Below are 19,696 nucleotides of genomic sequence, written 5' to 3' on the forward strand. Positions count from 1 at the left end.
CAACCAAAATACCAAACCAGAATTATAACCTTAACTTAACAAAACCGAACAATAACCTAAAACTAAACCAGAATTTATAACCCAAAACTAAACCAGACTTATAACTATATAAATATTTATCTTGAACGATAACGACCTATTTACACACAATTTTCAATTATTATTGACTCAACATTTTTTATTTTAGATGCACATATTTTTTTTATTATTGATTATTGACCATTATCATTAACTTCTTTTGCATAATTACAATACAGTTCACTATATAAAATTGTATTTCTTTTTATTTTTAATTTAATATTGCTGTCTTCTAAGAACTTATTAATAAATAATTTAAGTTTTATAAATTTCTCTTTGTTAGTACACTATGCCACGCAGAAAACCACAGTGCACGGCAGAAGAAGAAGAAATTTATCAAAATTAAAGACGACAGCAAAATGCTGAAAATCAACGGGTTCGCCGATAAGCTGCGCGTAATTTGATTAGTGACGAACTTAGAAATGTTACAAATCAACAAGATTATTTAGGATCCATGGATATTTTTGTACTCATTGCAATGCAAAACATTTTCTTTCGGAGAAAGTAGCTCATAAAGGATTATCTTTTAACGATTGTTGTAGTCAGGGAACAGTTGCTTTAAAGCCTACACTTGCATTTCCAGAAAAGCTTTCTCAATTACTTGATGGGACTCATGAGAAATCAAACAACTTTTTTGAAAATATTCGTTATTATAATAACTCTTTATCATTTACTTTCTTTAATACTAATTTAGTTAGTTTTTAATCACGTCGTTCAGGACCATATTGTTTTAAAATTCATGGCCAAATATACTGTCAAATCAATACAGCATTATATCCAACAGAAAATGAAACTCCTGCATTTGGACAATTATTTTTTATCGATTAAGATGAAGCCATTGATTTCAGAGTAAATCAAGACCCTTGCATAGATAAAACGACAATCTCTATTTTAGATAAAATTATCAGAGATAACGCGTTTGCTAAATCGTATGCTATGATGAAACAAGAATTAGAAGATAAGCGATTATTAATGAACACAGGTTAAACTGAACCAGAATTGCAATTATTGTTTTCTTTAAAACCAGGAACTGATAGTGGAAGGTACAATTTTCAACGAACAAATGAAGTAGCTGCTATTTTTTCTACAACAGCTGATGGTGAAATTCCAGAATCCTTTGTTACAATCAGAAACACGCATACTAAAGCATTGCAATGTGTTAGTTCAATGGATCCAAATGTTGAACCATGGATATATCCCATCTTTTATCCTTATGGGACATTAGGCTGGCATCGAAATATGGAACGAGTTCGTATTAACCAAAACGATAATAATCGACGAGTTACTCGAATGGCATATACTAAATATAAGATCGCTACAAGGATATCTGAATTAAACCCTCTTCTGTTAGGTCGCAGGTAATTTTAGCAATGGGTTGTTGACTCCTGCGTAAAAATTGAAAAAGACAGAATTCAATTTTGCAAGGATCACCAAAAAGATGTAATATCAAGATACATATCAAGGATTACATGATTACTTACAAAATTCAGCTAATGACATTAATGGACAAGTAGGAAAAACTATTATTTTATCATCTACTTTTATTGGTTCTCTTCGCCATATGTAACAATGTTATCAGGATGCAATGGTTTTAGTAAATGATAAAGGTAAACCAGATATTTTTCTCACTACGACATGCAACCCTAAATAGCCAGAAATTACAGAAAACCTATTACCTGGACAACAACCATGTGATAGACCTGACATTGTAGCTCGCGTATTTAATCTTAAAGAAGAACGTTTGCTTGATTTTGTTATAAAGAAAACATTTTTGGGGGATGTTGCATGTTACGTTCATGTTATAGAGTTCCAGAAAAAAGGGTTGCCACACATGCATTTGTTAATTACTTTAACACCTGCTTATAAAATAACTACGCCTAATACAGTTGATAGATCAGCTAAAATACCAGATAGTATAGAAAACCCCCGATTGCACGAAATTGTTATGAAAGATGTGATACATGGACCGTGCGGCAGTTGGTGTATAGTAGATAACAAATGCTCCAAAAAATTTTCGAAGTATTTTAATGATGAAACAAACATGGATGAAAATGGTTATCAAAATTACCGCAGAAGAAACAATAATGTTACTCATCAGTTACCAAACGGTCACATAGTTGATAACAAGTGGATTGTACTATATTGTCTAAAACTATAAGAAATATTGAATTGCCATATTAATGTCGAAATAGTTGCAAGCATTCGATCGGTCAAATATTTGTATAAATACGTTTACAAAGGACATGATGCAGCTACTGTAACTATCGAAGAGTGTAACGATGAAAGAATTATTAATCACGATGAAATTAAAGATTTTATAGAAACTCGATATGTTAGCCCTGTTGAAGCATGTTATCGAATATTTAGTAAGGCATTACAAGATAAAAGTCATGCTATTGTTCGATTGCCAGTGCATTTACCTAATTTACACAGTGTTATCATTTCTAATAATACGACTGATGTTATTCAAAATTTAGCACAAGCAAGTAGTATATTACTCGATTATTTTAAATTAAATTTAGAAAACATCGATGCACGCCAATATTTTTATAAATATATTCAATCTTTTTTTACGCATAAAAAAGAAAAAGTTGGTCGTATCTATTCTGTTAGCCCTACTCAAATAGAATTATTTCATTTACGATTATTATAGTTACACATCAAAGAAGCGACCAGTTTCGATGATTTAAAAACAGTTGATGGAGTTTTACATCCTACGTTCACTGCAACCTGTCTAGCACTAGGACTAATAGACGACGATGAAGAGTGGGTAAAAGCAATGGAAGAAGCAACTATTTTGGATGATGCTCCGAAGACTTCGTCAATTATTTGTTCAAATTTTATTACATTGTAATCCAATTCATCCTGAATAATTATGGGATAAATATAAAAATGCTATGTCCGAAGATTTTTCACGTACACATTCCATCGATATTAGTTATCAACTCGTCTATGCTCATATTAATACTTTATTATGCAAGGAAGGTCGAAATTTATCTGATTTTCCTACTATGGAGCAAACAGTAGTAGAAATGAATATTTTACCTGAAACGAGAGATATTCTATTAGAACAAATGTTGTAAGTAAGCCAACAACAATATATTTAATTTAATAATGAGCAAAAAATAGTAGTTGGTACGTTTTTGAATTCTGCTAAAACTAATAATTGCAATAATAATAATTGTATATACATCAATGGACCAGGTGGATCTGGAAAAACCTTCATTTACACAACTGTCTACAATTTGTTGTCAGCCAATAATATCAAAGTTTGTTCAATGGCATTTACTGGCATTGCTGCAACTTTGCTTCCAAATGGCAGAACAGTGCATAAGACATTTGGTTTACCAGTTCCATTATATAACGATTATATAACGATAACGATATTCATCATCAAATATTAAAGTGTAATCTAAAGAAGGTGTTTTCTAAAAGAAACTTAAGTTTTTATTTGGAACGAAGCACCTGAGGCTGCAAAATATGCCTTAAAGATAGTTAATAGAACATTAAAATATATTTGCCTTTTGGTGGTAAAATTATTATTTTAGGTGGTGACTTTAGACAACGCCTTCCTATTAAGGTTAGAGGAACTAGAAGTGAAACCTTAAGTCTTTCCATTAAATACAGCGAATCATGGAAACATTTTACAACATACAATCTTTCCGCTAACATGAGAGTTTCACCAAATGAAGTAAATTTTGCAAAATTTTTATTATTAGTTGGTAACGGAACTTTAAATGAAATACATGGCAACTTAACTCTTAAAGAAAGCAGCGCCTGATTCCCAGGCCATGACTTCCATTGAGCAGTCGCTTCGTCCGGCCACTGCCTTCCCCGCGGTGCCCCCTCCGAGCCGCCACGATGGGTTGCGAAACTGGCGACGCGGCGAGGCTCGAGCGCCATGTTCGTCAGAACGCTCAAGTCCGCTAACCAAGCGGACGAGTTACTTTTTAGAGAGAGAGAGATAGAGAGCGAGAGAGAGAGCAATTTAGTAATTATACTTTAGTAAAATGGTGACCCCGTCTTCAATACGCCGGGCTTCAATCGACGCGCAAGCGAAGAAGCCATCTTAAGACTTTGGCGCCCCTTTGTACTACCGACGCAGCCGAGACCAGGAGTCCACCTGAAGTACGGCCCAGGAGACTCCCAGCGACTTGTGGCTTCCTCCTCGCCTACGCCGAGGTCCACCCAGCTACACGGCCTCTCTACAGCCAGCACCCCGAGGACGGCCCGCACCAGCCCATTTACAGCGAACGTGCCGGGGCCTCTCCTCCCGCTTCAGCATCGTCATCAGCATCGGCGTAAGGTCTCTCCAGCACCAAAACGCTCTGCGTTTCGACACCTGGTGCACGCGGCTTAACATCATCGCCGCGACGCGCATGCCGCCGAGCATTTCTCACTCTCTCTCTCCTCGCGTGCTCGCTACCTTGCTCTATTCTCTCACGGTCAAGGTCGCTAGAGCCGCGCATCATGAACATTCCGCCGCCCCCTGAGCAGCCATCTTTTTCCTTTTCTTGCTCATTCTCTCCCCTGCGCGCTTGCCGCCTTGTGACGTGCGCCGCCATCGAGGCCACTTGAGCCAGCGCACGTCGCGTCGTTTTGCCGCCTCTGCGAGCAGCCATTTTGTGTGTCGAGCAGTGGTTCGCGCGCACCCCGCTGGCTCTGCTACCGTCCGTCGCGCGCGAACAGGAGGCCCGCACGTCCTGACACGCCGCGGTGCTCCGAGCACATCACGCCAGCTCGCGTAGCGAGTCAAGCTCAGGCCTGCGAGCAGCCGCGCGCCGCGCGCTGAATTTCTCCGCGCTCGACTCCTCCGACACCATGCAGCACAGCCCGATACGGAAGAGCCGAAGCCTCGCCGATGGCCAAAACATGCTTTAAGTGCAACACAATATGGAGAAGAACGCTCCGCCGCCTGGCGCTGTCAATAACGAACCGCCGCTGTCACTTTGCGGGCTGCAGCCTCGCGTGCCACGCATCGTTAACAACAACCGCGCTCCTAACGTTAAGACGGTCTCAAAATGTACGCTACCTTCTTACTAGAGATTTAATCCAAGACTTTGGTTTGCACAGGTGGAGTCAGCGTTCTTCTCCAGCAGAATCACTAGCAACACATCGCGCTACAACCTCCTCGTCGTACGCCTGCCCCCGAAAGTGGCACAGGAAGTGTCGGATGTCATTCTGGCACCACCAGCGGAGCACTGCTACGATACCTTAAAGGCGGTGGTTCTACAGCAACTTGCCGCTTCGACTGACCAGCAACTCCATCAGCTGCTAAACGAGGTACAACTCGGCGACCAAACTCCATCCCAGCTGCTGAGCTACATGCGGCGCCTAGTCGGAACGGCCATCACCGACGAGGCTCTGTGGGTCAAATGGCTCGACCTCCTGCCAGCCCAGGCCAGCCGCATGTGTTGCGTGCTAAGAACGACCTCGCTGAAAGAACTCGCTGTTCTCACCAACCAACTCGTGGCGCCAGGCATGCCAGTCAGTGCGGTTTCGCGCCCCATCTCCCCTGCATCAAGCGGCATCGTATCAGGAAACAACACACCGCTGCCCCAGCAGAAGATAGTGTCGCTCCGCCTCGCAATGACGCAAATTACAACGATGCTTCAGGAGCGACTGTGACGCAGGAAGTACTTCACAGCTTGTTTCCTACGTAAAATGTTTAACTCGGTCGTACCATTATACGTACTGGCCTTTTTACTTCATACTTATGGAATAACCTGCCATCACATATCAGAAACATTTCATCCACCGTCACTTTCAAAAAACTTGTTAAGGATCACTTTTCAACTCGAAAACACATAACTCGTTCACAGTCCACGCAAACGCACATACCTATTTTCTCGCTCATTCCATCTTCACTATCGCCACACTCTCTCACTATACGTACTCTAAACGTGCCTCAATCTACTATCTATTATCTATTGTTTTTTCTTTTCTCACTTTTAATGCTGGAAACGTACAATTGTACAATATAATGTACGCAAAATAAAACTAATCTAATCTAATCTCTCTCTCTCCATCTCTCTCTCTCTCTCTCTCTCTCTCTCTCTCTCTCTCTCTCTCTCTCTCTCTCTCTCTCTCTTCTCTAGGAAGCCTTTAGCGCTTGCAAGTGCGCGCTCGCCGACGCCGCCAGCACAACATCGACGCGCCCAGGAATCTGCTTACCGACGCCTCCGACCACGCAATCGGCGCAGTGCTAGAGCAGCAAGAACTAGACGGCACATGGAAGCCTCTGGGTTTCTTTTCCAGGAAGCTGTCCAACGCAGAGCGAAACTACAGCACCTACGATCGCGAGCTCCTGGTAGCTTTTGCAGCAATCAAACACTTCAAGGGCATTTTCAAGGGCGATCCCTTCACGCTTCTGACGGACCACAAACCGCTCACCCACAGCAACCAACATAGAACGCTTTATCTCACCAGGCGCGTTAGCTGGACTATATCATCTAGTTCCAAGTCACACTAGTGTACACGAAGGGTCCGGATCACATTGCAGCAGACGATCTTTCCAGGGTGGAGACAATTGGCATGCCAGCTAATTTAGACCTGGCAACCCTGGCTCAACGTCAAGCAAAAGACGCGGACCTCCCGCACATCTTGGCAGCTCCAACACCAGCTTTAATCCTGCGCCCTCTCGATATCGACCAGACGACGCTTCACTGCGCGATTGATGGCAACCAGGTGAGACCATACATCCCTCGACAGCTCCGAAAGACCGTGTTTGACGTCACACACGGCCTTTCGCACCCAAGCATTCGAGCGACCATCCATTTCATCACGCAGAAGTATGTATGGCCAGGCATGCGTAAGGATGTCGCTCGCTGGGCCTACAGCTGCGTCCAGTGCCAGCAATCAAAGGTACATCGCTACAACCGCTCCGCCCTGGAACACTTTGCCGCCCCGGACGCGCGGTTCAACCATATACACCTGGACATCGTAAAGCTATAAAATTTTTAATGCTTCATTTGGAAACTATTTAGAACGATAAGAAATCGCCTGAAACGCATGTAAAACATGGTTCTAAAAGTAATTTATTTCCTACCGAACTTAGAATTTCTTCAGCTGTGGAACTTAGTTAATTCACGCACTTGGTCGGATGAGATTTTGTCATGAGATCTCACCTGAGATTTTTCAATAGGGCACAGCTGGGTTATACGTGGCTTATCACGGTTCGAGGTTAGAATTGGAAAATGGGAGCTAGCAGGCTTAAATTCGAGTTTTAAGTTCAAAGGAATAAATACAATAATTCTTTGCATTAGAAAAAATTTTGTCCGACCAGGGACTTGAACCCATACCCTGTACGAGGCCAAATAAGTACGGCCGTACACCGCCTAAATATAATTCTCACCCATAAAAAATACACAAGATACCGCTACTTCTGGGAAATTTAAAATGTCCAGTTTCATTCAAATTTTATTCAGTAAGTTTTTGCTTTTACGGCCATTTTAAATGGGTGCTTTTCTACCAGCGTATAAAAACTTTTTTCAATTGGGTACTTACTTGAGTAAAAATTGGAAAAAAACACATTTTTGGTCAAATGCAATAGGCTTTTGCCCTGGGTATAAGAGATTTCTTCGAAACTCTATATACGGGGGGAATGCCTGAAAATAAAATCATTTGATTCTATTTTTAATGACGAACCTCGAAGAGAGGCCCAGCGCTAATCTATATGGCGTAGGTTCTAGTAGCCGATCCACCGCTGGGGAGGGGAAAGACCACACTCTAACATTGTGCGTAGCAGCCTCGGAGTGTGGGAGTAACCAATTTTCCATAAATTTTTTTTTTGTAAAATCCTGCACAAGCAAGGCGACTATGTGTTTGAAGCAAATTTACCAGTATAAATGTGCTCGTAATGCCTAGTAAGTATAACGTAGCTGAAAAATGGTGATTCAGAAAATTAGCCTTCGAAAAAAAGTTGCACCTAATGTATGGCATGTATAAACATTGATTTATCTTTTTTTACTATACACCGTAATTATATTTGATGATTTAGTTCATTTTTAATAGTTATGAAAAAATATAAATATTGAATTGCATTTTTCAAGTTTTGACAATTTAAGATATCTATCTTCTTAGTTGCACATATATCAAGTATAGATATAGCAATGCATCTGCAGGACATCGCATATGGCGTATACATAAGTTTTATAACTTAAAATGTCTGTTACATACAAAGTTAACACAACAATATTTTAATGAAAATTATAATAAAAACTACAACACATTCAATCTTTATTAAGAACATTATACATAAGTTAATATAGCCATTATTAATAAAAATTATTGTTACATGAGGTATTTTATATTCAGTCTAAATTATTTTTTGTCAATATTTAGAGTACTGTAAATATAATTTAGATTATAGATTTTCGATCTCTCTTTCGCTGCTTTGGTCCTTTACTGCATCGTTGGCATAGTTGTAGAACTGGAGATATCGGTAGCATCTCCAGCACGCCACAGCTGAGTTATTGTTTTCGTTTGAGTATGAAAGTTGATGCCCTAAAAGAAAATTATTTGGAATAAGTATGAAAACCATAATTTGCAGCTTTAAAAAGATTATATAAAACAATTGTTAATAATCGATTCTACTAAAAATTGTATAAAGCAAGAACCCTTAAAATAATATACTCTCACGTCGGGGTTCAAGTCATGGGTGTCTAATTACTATAAGAGAGCGAGTAGAAAAGTGCAATGTGGGGGGCGGCCATAGCGCGACGACAGAGCAAGCCCGGGTTCCATCACTTTTTCATTGCATGTTCACTCGTAACAATACCTATTAATATTTTTCGTAGCACAGTGTGGCTAAAATCAGCTTTTAGGTCACGCCTATCTGTGACTAAAGTAGTCCTATTTCGCACCATGTTTATCACACTTGCAATGCTCGTGCGCTACCTCAGCTGCAACCTCACGGTTTAAAAAATGACTACTTTAGTCACAGATAGGCGTGACTTGCGGATTTTAACAGTATGTGCTATTCAATTTTATACGATTCTCGTAACTTAAATAGTTCAGATTTAAACGGCGCTTAGCACCCGAAAAAAGAATCATTTAAGGCACACTTGTCATAATGTATTATTTATAACTAATTTTTTTAATTTTCATCATAAAATTTAATGTGAAATGTATTAATGCTATTTAACAATATTGTAAGGGCTACAGACTTTTCACAAAGTATAAAGCTATACAAATAAATAGATATGCCCTATAAAAATGTTATCATATTTTTATTATAAAATAAATTTAATATCATATAAAATATTTATTTAAAAATTACTTGAGATGTGTAGCATTAATTTATTTATTTATTTACCAGAAAACTTTTACAAGGCATGTGAATCATACCTGAAAATCCTGCAAAGGTAAACGAAGTTACTTGTTAGCAGGCCTGGTTCCAACAAAACACGCACACACACACACACATATATATATATATATATATATATATATATATATATATATATATATATATACATGGGACGTTTCACGTCAACCAGACCATCAGTGTACCCAAAATTTGGGTTAAACTAACAAGACATTTGAGGTCTCAAAATGATCGTCTGGTCAAGGCCTTTTCAAAAATTCAATATGGCGCATAAAATATGGAGCCTGAAACCCACCTTTTCATAGTACATTCAACAAAATCAATAGTAAAAATGTTCTAATTTGTGAAATATCCACCAAAAAGCATGTACAACTCATGATAGGACATATTATTGACAATGCTGACGGAATTCCAAAATCAAAAATGGCGGAATCAAAATGGTGGACATTATACCTCCACCAAACCCATTTTACCGCAACAAATGATTTTTGATCAGTTTAAAATATTGATATGGGGGTTTTCAGGGTCACTGAATCTTATTTTAACCTCGACATTTCAAAATTCAATATGTCCAATATAAACTGACTGATATTTGTCATAACCCACCCGCAGGCTCTCTCGCGAAAAGCCCCTGCTAACGCGCAACCCGCCGAACACGCCACGCACGTTGCAGCGATTATCACCGCGGCACTAGTACCGCGGCGCGCCGCTAGGCGGCTACGCATTACCCATAAGTGAAGTAGCGTCGCGGAGGGCACATAAGGAGGCCGGTCCAGCGCTGTACCTCGCCCCTCTTCCAACAGCCTAATGCTGCGAGTACACGGCTCGTGTCCAATGACAACTTGTGCAAAGACTTCAGCAAATAAAACTGTTTTGTGGCAAAGGAATTTATTGCTTTCAAGTGATTTATTTCATCCCCCTTTTTTACCTACACCCCCAACCCCTTCCCACGTTTAGCAACCCATAGAAAGGAATATTTTCTTCAAGGAATGCTTTCTTCATCGGCGACTTTTTCTCCAACAGTCTTTTTCAGGATAGTTGGTGAGCAAGTCCATCAGCGGCTTTATTCATAGGCGACTTTTTCTCCAACAGTCCTTTTTAGGATAGTTAATAGGTACATTAATAGATACATTGGCGACATCCTTTTTAAGGCAGTTGTTGAGTAAGTCTTACTTTATTGGCAACTCCTTGTTCAACTGTATTAGCCGTAATTTTGTTATTTCTAACATTTTTTTTTGTTTTGATTGTGCTTTCTCATATCCTACAACAATGTCTTCTCCTGCGAAAAAATATCGTATCGATAGATGCGTTAATCCATTTGATATTAATACAGGACACAGCAAATCTCTTAGGAAGATCTCCAAAGAATTTCAAGATGTCTATCCTGATTATCCAACATCTTCACTGATTTGTGATACATGTAGGAAATCCTTTTACAAACTACATGATTTGTCATCTCCAAACGTCAGTATGAGTGTTGATTTTGAATCAGAGACTGACTCACCTTCGGTTTCATACACGGATGCACCTATGCAAGATGATCTTACAGATATTTTAACTGGACTTAAAAACAAATTCCAATCCCTGCCGGAGAACGATCCATTACGTGTCAGTATTCTTACTATTTTGCCCGAACACTGGGCAATACGTAAAATTATGAACCAATTTGGTGTGTCTCACAGAATGGCTCGTAAAGCAAAACAGTTAAGAGAATCAGATGGAGTTTTGGCTTCACCTGTGGCAAAACGTGGAAAAACATTACCTGCAGAAACTATTCAGAAAGTTCCCTGAACATCCTATTGGGCTTACCAAGTTTGCGGAACTGAGACCAAAATGTTGTATCTTTGTAGGATCCTCTGGTACACACAATGTATGTGTATGTACGATACACCAAAATTTCAAGGCGATCATTGACGCAGTAAATATAGAAAAAATCTCAAACAATATTCTGAAGAATTATAAAGATTGTTTGAATTTCGTTATATGTGAGGATTCCAAACCAAGTTGTTATTTGAATGAATGCAAATTTTGTCCGGACATTCAAAAGTTTTCTAATTACGTTGAGAACGTTATGGATGAGCACAATATTGATCAAGTCATCTTCAGCACGTGGCAATCAACCGATAGATACACTTTGATAAAACAATGCCTAACATCGCAAGAATTTATTGAAACTTTATGTTCTAGCCTAGAAAAGTTGATACCTCATCACTTCATCGCTAAGGAACAATCAAAGTTTATTTCTGGGAAGAAAAATAATCTTTCAGATGAGTCATGCATTACTCAAATGCCAATGAACCTAGGAACAGAGTAATTTATGATATCGGCGAAAGCCATTTATCACCAGTAAAAACTCCACGAACGAGGAGCCAGAATTGATAAGAGTGCACAAAATGTCATTAAAGATTGATTCATTTGGCTATATTATAATTTTTTTCATCCACACAGGTATATACATATACACAGAACAATAGAAAAATGTAAGTGCAAAAACCGCAGACAGATAATTCTAAATCCAATAGACCGGAAAATATAAGATTCATGTGCACAAATACTGATTCCGATAATACATTTATAACCATTTACCTCACAAACCCCCATATCGATACTTTAAATTGATCTAAAATCATTCGTTGCGGTAAAATTGGTTTGGTGGTGGTATAATGTCCGCCATTTTGGATCCACCATTTTTGATTTTGGAATTCCGTCAGCATTGTCAATAATATGTCCTATTATGAGTTGTACATGCTTTTTGGTGGATATTTCACAAATTAGAACATTTTTACTATTGTTTTTGTTGAATGTGCTATGAAAACGTGGGTTTCAGGCTCCATATTTTATGCGCCACATTGGATTTTTGAAAAGGCCAGAACTTTTTCAAAAGCCCTTGACCAGACGATCATTTTGAGACCTCAAATGTCTTGTTAGGTTAACCCAAATTTTGGGTGCACTGATGGTCCGGTTGACGTGAAACGTCCCATATATACAATTGTCCAACATGGCGGGAGAGCGGATGCCTCCCGTCAAGTGCGTTAGTAATTTTTTCCAATGTTACGTCAGAATGAGCGCAACCCACCAATATACTTACGGTATGCAGAGTTCCTATCTTAAGTAATTATTATTGTTATTAATTTATTAAGGAAAACCCTTTTGGCTAGAATTTATTGAAACTTTATGTTCTAGCCTAGAAAAGTTGATACCTCATCACTTCATCGCTAAGGAACAATCAAAGTTTATTTCTGGGAAGAAAAATAATCTTTCAGATGAAGAGGTTCTTGCTCAACTGGATTTTGCTGAGAACTATACTTTTACAGCTCAAGATGCTGCACAGGCATTTCATTTTAATAATGATCAAAGTACGATTTTTCCTGCTGTTGTTTATTATAAATCTGAAGGCAAGCTAAAGCATTTCAGTACAGTATCTATGTCCGACTGTACTACTCATGATGCCACTGCAGTATTCATAATGCAGCAAAAGCTTATACCTGAAATTCGCAAGGTTTGTCCCACAGTAAAAAAGGTAATATATGCTACTGATGGTGCTAAACAGCATTTTAAAAATCGTTATCAAATGAATAGTTTAATGAGTCATAAGAGAGATTTTGGCGTTGATACTGAATGGCACTGTTTTGCAACAGCACACGGAAAAGGTAGTTGCGATGGGGTTGGAGCGATAGTAAAGAGAGAAGCTACAAGAGCGAGCTTACAAGCTGCAAAAAATAAAGCAATTCTAGATGTTAAAGTTCTTTATTCATGGGCTAATGGGCGATCATTCAATATAAAATTTTTCTTATACACGAAAAAGGATCACGAACAAACTCGTCAATTCCTAACAAAGAGATTTAAAAACTGTCCACCTGTCACAAACATACAAATGGGGCATGGATTTATCCCAGAAAATAATGAAACGTTGAAAGTCATGCATTACTCAAATGCCAATGAACCTAGGAACAGAGTAATTTATGATATCGGCGAAAGCCATTTATCACCAGTAAAAACTCCACGAACGAGGAGCCAGAATTGATAAGAGTGCACAAAATGTCATTAAAGATTGATTCATTTGGCTAAATTATAATTTTTTTCATCCACACAGGTATATACATATACACAGAACAATAGAAAAATGTAAGTGCAAAAACCGCAGACAGATAATTCTAAATCCAATAGACCGGAAAATATAAGATTCATGTGCACAAATACTGATTCCGATAATACATTTATAACCATTTACTCACAAACCCCCATATCGATACTTTAAATTGATCTAGAATCATTCGTTGCGGTAAAATTGGTTTGGTGCTGGTATAATGTCCGCCATTTTGGATCCACCATTTTAAATTTTGAAATTTCGAGGTCAAGCTAAGATTCAATGACCCTGAAAACCCCCATTTCGATACTTTAAACTGATCTAAAATCATTCGTTGCGGTAAAATGGGTTTGGTGGTGGTATAATGTCCACCATTTTGATTCCGCCATTTTTGATTTTGGAATTCCGTCAGCATTGTCATTAATATGTCCTATCATGAGTTGTACATGCTTTTTGGTGGGATATTTCACAAATTAGAACATTTTTACTATTGTTTTTGTTGAATGTGTTATGAAAACGTGGGTTTCAGGCTCCATATTTTATGCGCCACATTGGATTTTTGAAAAGGCCAGAACTTTTTCAAAAGCCCTTGACCAGACGATCATTTTGAGACCTCAAATGCCTTGTTAGGTTAACCCAAATTTTGGGTGCACTGATGGTCCGGTTGACGTGAAACGTCCCATATATACAATTGTCCAACATGGCGGGAGAGCGGATGCCGCCCGACAAGTGCGTTAGTCATTTTTTCCAATGTTACGTCAGAATGAGCGCAACCCACCAATATACTTACGGTATGCAGAGTTCCTATCTTAAGTAATTATTATTGTTATTAATTTATAAAGGAAAACCCTTTTGGCTACCGCAGACGCGGTCACTGCCTTCCGGGAAAGGGAGCCGGATAACGAAATCACTTTATACTGGGTTGGAATTTGTAATATCTACTACGTTTTATTCACTCGAATCAAAAGAAAAGAGAAAAGTACCTTTTTAGAATAGTGTGTGTCTGTGTGTGTATGAGTGAGTGTGCGCCAGCAGGAGGTTGCAGCTGTAGGTCCCTCCCGCTCGGTAGCCTTGCCTCAGTGGTTCAGTGCGATCAGGCTTGTGTGCGTGTCGGTTCTATGGCTCGTTCCCTTTCGGTGCAGGTGAAGACAGATGGGCGCCTCGATGCGTCGGCTCTTTTGCAGTGACGAGAAGACGGTACGTATCGATGAACGTGGACACTTGTGTAACTTTTTCACCACTGAGTTTTTTTTATGTGGACTGTTAGTTTTTACTAAGTCCCTGGATCTCTTTATGGATTCGCACTTTCAACTTATTCACTCCGATGATTATATAAGTTAAACCGATTTGACCTGCGACTGGCAGCGATTCGATATCGACTGGAAATTAGATGTAGACTGAAGATCTGATCTGACAACTTGCAGCGATTCGATTCGTATGACAACTTCGGGAAAACTGATGACCAGAGTAAATGGCTGTTTACGTTCTGTCGGAAAACTGGCTGATCATCACCCTTTGCTCCCGGTCTTTATATACTGCTTCTTTCTTCTTCTTTTCCCATATTAGGAGTGCCTAATATGAGATATTCTCACGACTTTCTTTCTAATATCACGTGACCTCGTAGAATTTTATTATCGTCGGTTTTTAGGAAATCGACTCGTGACTAGCCCTCGTACTGCTCCTTGTCGCCTGTGCTCGGTCACGTGTGACTTTCCCGATGCGTTTTTATTTTGAGAAAGCGCGTTTGTCCGGTGTTTGCTTATCATTTTCGTGTTATTGCCGCTGTATTTCTATTTTATATTTTAGTAAAATTATGCTGTGGTGGTGAAGTACTGCTTCCTGTGGCTGCTGCGATAGCGGTGCTTGCGAGTGTGTGTATATGTATATGTGTATCTGTTTTGTGTGTACAAATATTTGTGTCTCTATTTTAATCGGCGTCGTAGGCGGGTAATGGAATCGGGGAATACGGACACGAGTGCTCAAACATCATCCGAGTCTGGAAAAGCACATTCGCCCCTCGTTGTTCACCGTGCTTTTTATAACAAGTGTATAATGAAGACCATTTTTGTCGCCTAGGAAATAGATCGAGAATAGAGTTTTTCGAGTTGTCTACTACGGTGTTCGTGTATAGATGCATATAAGATGGGACGCAAGTGGCAAAGGACGATGGACTCATCGCTTTATACCAAGGATAGAAGACTGAATTGGAAGAAAACATGAGGAAGTTAACTTCTACCTCTCGCAGTTTTTGACCGGGCACGGATGTTTCTGGGCGTACTTGCATCGGTTCAAACTAGACGACCATCCGAACTGCCCAATATGTTCGGATGCAACAGAAGATGTTGAGCACGTCTTTTGCGAGTGCTTACTATATCATCAGTGAAATCATAGTGATGACGACCACATCAACCAGAAGCGGGCGAAAGCCTCTCCCCCCCCCCCCCCGCAAAGCATTGCTTGACGGTGGTACCGCTGGGTTCAGGGGCATAGAAGATGGAGCTAAGCACCTTTACCGAGGGTCGATAAAGGCAAAGAGGGCGTTTTCTGTTACAGCTGGGTGGTTTTTCACCTGGCCGTAGAGGGAATGGGTTTAGTCGGTGGAAATCCGACACACGACTAACATTGTGGATGGGGCTGTATCGACGACCCCATAAACAAGGTCATGCTATGATCTTTCTAAGATTTTCCCTAATACCTCTTTCTTCAAGAGAGAAAAAAACACGGACACTCACACACATCCATACGGACATTTTCTAAAAACAATTGATTCAAACTTCTAACACACCAAGAAGTATTTTCTAGAAGTTTTGACAAAACTTAAAATTTTACTATTACAAAGTTTCCTCTAGGAGGAAGCAAAAAACAAAATATCTTATATCTATATTTAATAAAATCTCAAAAACAATGACAGTTGAAACTCTGCGTATGATTTATTATGCATTCTTTCATAGCATAATAAGTTATGGCATCATAGCTTGGGGAGGAGCATATCAAAACAACTTAAATATTATACAGATATTAAAAAAAAAAACTTAAAATAGTAAATAAAAACAATTTTGTAGTTCTGGACAATCCCCTAAATATAGAACAACTTTTTTGCTTGGATGCATTGAGACTACACTATGATGACCTTAAATATCAATTTCTTACGTCGGATAGTATAACAAGGAAAATATTATACCCAATAACAATAAAAGAATTAGTGATAATAATAGTTTTGAGAAGGCCATAGTGATATTTAATGCGCTTCCAAACGAATTAAAAACTATAAATATAAAAAAACGCGCAAATTAATAAGATTAAGAGTTGGATTAAACTAAAAATCAACTGGCAGTAGTGATAGCTTAAAATGTTCTCGCGAACATGCATTTGTAAATTGTACTGTTCTTAATTGTTAAAAAAGATATATTGATACAGGTTGTTTGTAAGAATTTAGTATTTAAGTACTTTAATTTCTTTTTGTATATTGTTACGTGTAAGGGTCGATGCTTTTGTTCTCCATGAGGTGTTAAGCTCACGGTTGCTGCGAAAATACCAGTATATTGAATGAACACGAGAGATTGTCGGTGAATGTGTCTGCTTATTAATCATAATTTACAATGGACTGATTGTATGAGAGAGAACGCGCGTTGAAGTGATCTCGGAAAATGTGCGTTCCAAGTATACGATCATATCTGTCGTCTCCGAGTCAAAACTACCTGCCTAGTGCCGAATTGTGAGTGGCGGAATCGAGAGGGAGCGCCCGCATGCACCCTCTTTTATAGACTCCTCGGGTGATGTGATTCCTACCCGCGCAGTCGTCCGAAATCATGGAAGGGAGGTTATGCTGAGTCGAAAGAAACGGGCTTCGGGGTAGGTCCGAGCAATTGCTATGCGCGTATTTGGCGACTTATCCATTGATTGGATTATAACTAGCAATGCTAAATACGTGTGAGTATTCACACGTGACAATATATATTTTTATTTTTAATTTATCTGTATACACCCCAGTCCTGCGATCAGGTAACAATGTTTACCTCTGTGGGTTTTCGGTTATTAGTTGTACTAATACTCTGTAAAACTAGTAGTTTTACAGAGTATTAGTACAACTAATAACCGAAAACCCACAGAGGTAAACTAGTAGTTTTACAGAGTATTAGTACAACTAATAACCGAAAACCCACAGAGGTAAACATTGTTACCTGATCGCAGGACTGGGGTGTATACAGATAAATTAAATATATACTACACCCTGTATATATATATATATATATATATATATATATATATATATATATATATATATATATATATATATATATATATACAGGGTGTTTCATTTTAATCCGACCACGACAAAAAAACATGGAAAAACTAATTTTAACGAAAAATGACAACAAAAGTTGAAGGGGGTAAAGGGGGCCATCGAATGACACAAACACCTATGACCTTGAACTCGATTTTCAAGGTCATTTGAGGGTAATTATGATTTTTTTAAGTAGGAACCTCTATTTTAGACCTTGGAATCGGATAGAGCGGAAAAAATTACGTCGCAAAGGATATTTTAAGTTTGCTTTGGTGACCTTGAGAAGGTCAATTCAAGGTCAAATAACAAAAAATCTGCTAAACAGCTGTTTGTCTGGTTTTATTTTACTGATGTCGAAAGATGACCTTGACAAAAGTTGAAGGGAGCAAAAGTGGCCATCTAATGTCACCAACACCTTTGACCTTGAACTCGATTATCAAGGTCATTTGAAGGTCATTGTATTTTTTGAACGAGAACCCCTATTTTTGACCTCGAAATACGGAGCAGCGGAAAAAATTACGTCGGAAATGACATTTCAAGTTTGCCTTAGTGACCTTGAGAAGGTCAATTCAAGGTCAAATAAGAAGTATCAGCCTAAGATTGTTTTCCTTTCAATTTTTTTGTAGAATTATCATTTTGTTATTGTAATAAACATTAAGAGAATAATTGACTTAAAATGTGATTATGCTTTGCTGACTTTAAAGCCATTTTGTAAGGTCAAAAGTGCAAAAATGCAATATCAAATGTTATGTGAAGTCCATATTTATATCCTAACTTTAGCGTTACTCAGGAACAACGACGTGGACGTAATAGGATTGTGTTCCTTTTGGGGTGCTTGATTAGAGTGAGTCCCCTTGCCTCTCACTTTTCGGGATGCTTGATTAGAGTGAGTCCCCTTGCCTCTCACTTTTGCTCAAAATTCAACGCAGGTGCTCAAAGACACTACCATTTTTTGGATACACAATTCAATTCGCTGCTGAAAATGTTCTGAGTAATACAGCTCTTGGGATGTTTTCACAAGCGGTTTGAATTCTGTGGATCATATCTTCCCTTGTTGTAGTTTCATGTTCATAAACAACATCTTTCAAATACCCCCACAAATAGAAATCGGGTGATATCATATCTGGAGATCTCGGTGGCCATCGAACACCCAAATCTCCACGTCCAGTGCGTCCAATCCACCTGTCACGGTAATTTTGATTAAGATATTGTCTAACTATTCGAGCATAGTGCGCAGGAGCTCCATCTAATTGAATCCACATTCTTGTTCTTGTGTATAAATCTACTTCTTCAAGAAGTACTGGAAGACGTTCTCTCAGGAACTGTAAAAAATTATGGCCATTTACATTTTCATCGAAAAAGTATGGGCCTACAAGGTATCCGTTAACAATTCCACACCAAACATCAAGACTCCAACGATTTTGGTTATCTATCTGCCTGTACCAATGCGGATTAACATTCGACCAATAATGACAGTTGTGTCGGTTAAGCTCTCCATTGCTTTTGAATTTTGCTTCATCAGAAAACATTACGTATTGAAAAAAGTGACGATCATTAGCAATCATTTGTCGTGCCCATTGGCAAAACTGTAGCCTTAACCTCATATCAGCAGGTGTGAGATCCTGAGTCAAAGTAATATGATATGGATGATAACGTTGACTTCTCAGTATTCTCCAAGCAGTAGCCATAGGTATACCACTTTGCCTTTGAATTTCACGGGTACTAACGTGGGGATTCAAATGACCCATTGCTAAAACGACCATTACACGAAGATCATCTTCGTTGTAATTACGACGTTCTCTAACCCGTGCTAGTTGCCCTTGTTGAGCTCTACGGTAAATCTCACGAATGGTTGTATGACTTGGATGTCTTCTATCGGGATATCGAATTCGATACGAGGCTGCAGCTTGTCGATAAT

At 38.9% G+C, this 19,696-nt stretch overlaps 1 protein-coding gene across 14 annotated transcripts in view; it reads right to left on the reverse strand.

Annotated features, from left to right (window-relative positions):
• Nucleotides 1-8,291: 8,291 nt before the first annotated feature.
• The window catches only part of LOC100114161 (methylmalonate-semialdehyde dehydrogenase [acylating], mitochondrial), a 242,410-nt gene continuing 231,005 nt past the window's right edge, over nt 8,292-19,696 (reverse strand). For 7 of the 14 annotated variants that reach the window (XR_004345295.1, XR_004345294.1, XR_004345293.1 and 4 more), the window contains one exon: nt 8,293-8,583. Coding sequence is in view for 7 of the 14 variants with exons in the window: in XM_032602011.1 (XP_032457902.1) it covers nt 8,482-8,583 (102 nt within the window). In the remaining 7 variants the exon portion in view is untranslated. 14 annotated transcript variants of the gene reach the window in all.

Source organism: Nasonia vitripennis (genome assembly GCF_009193385.2).
Source record: "Nasonia vitripennis strain AsymCx chromosome 4 unlocalized genomic scaffold, Nvit_psr_1.1 chr4_random0007, whole genome shotgun sequence".
In the NCBI taxonomy this organism is placed as follows: Eukaryota; Metazoa; Arthropoda; class Insecta; order Hymenoptera; family Pteromalidae; genus Nasonia; species Nasonia vitripennis.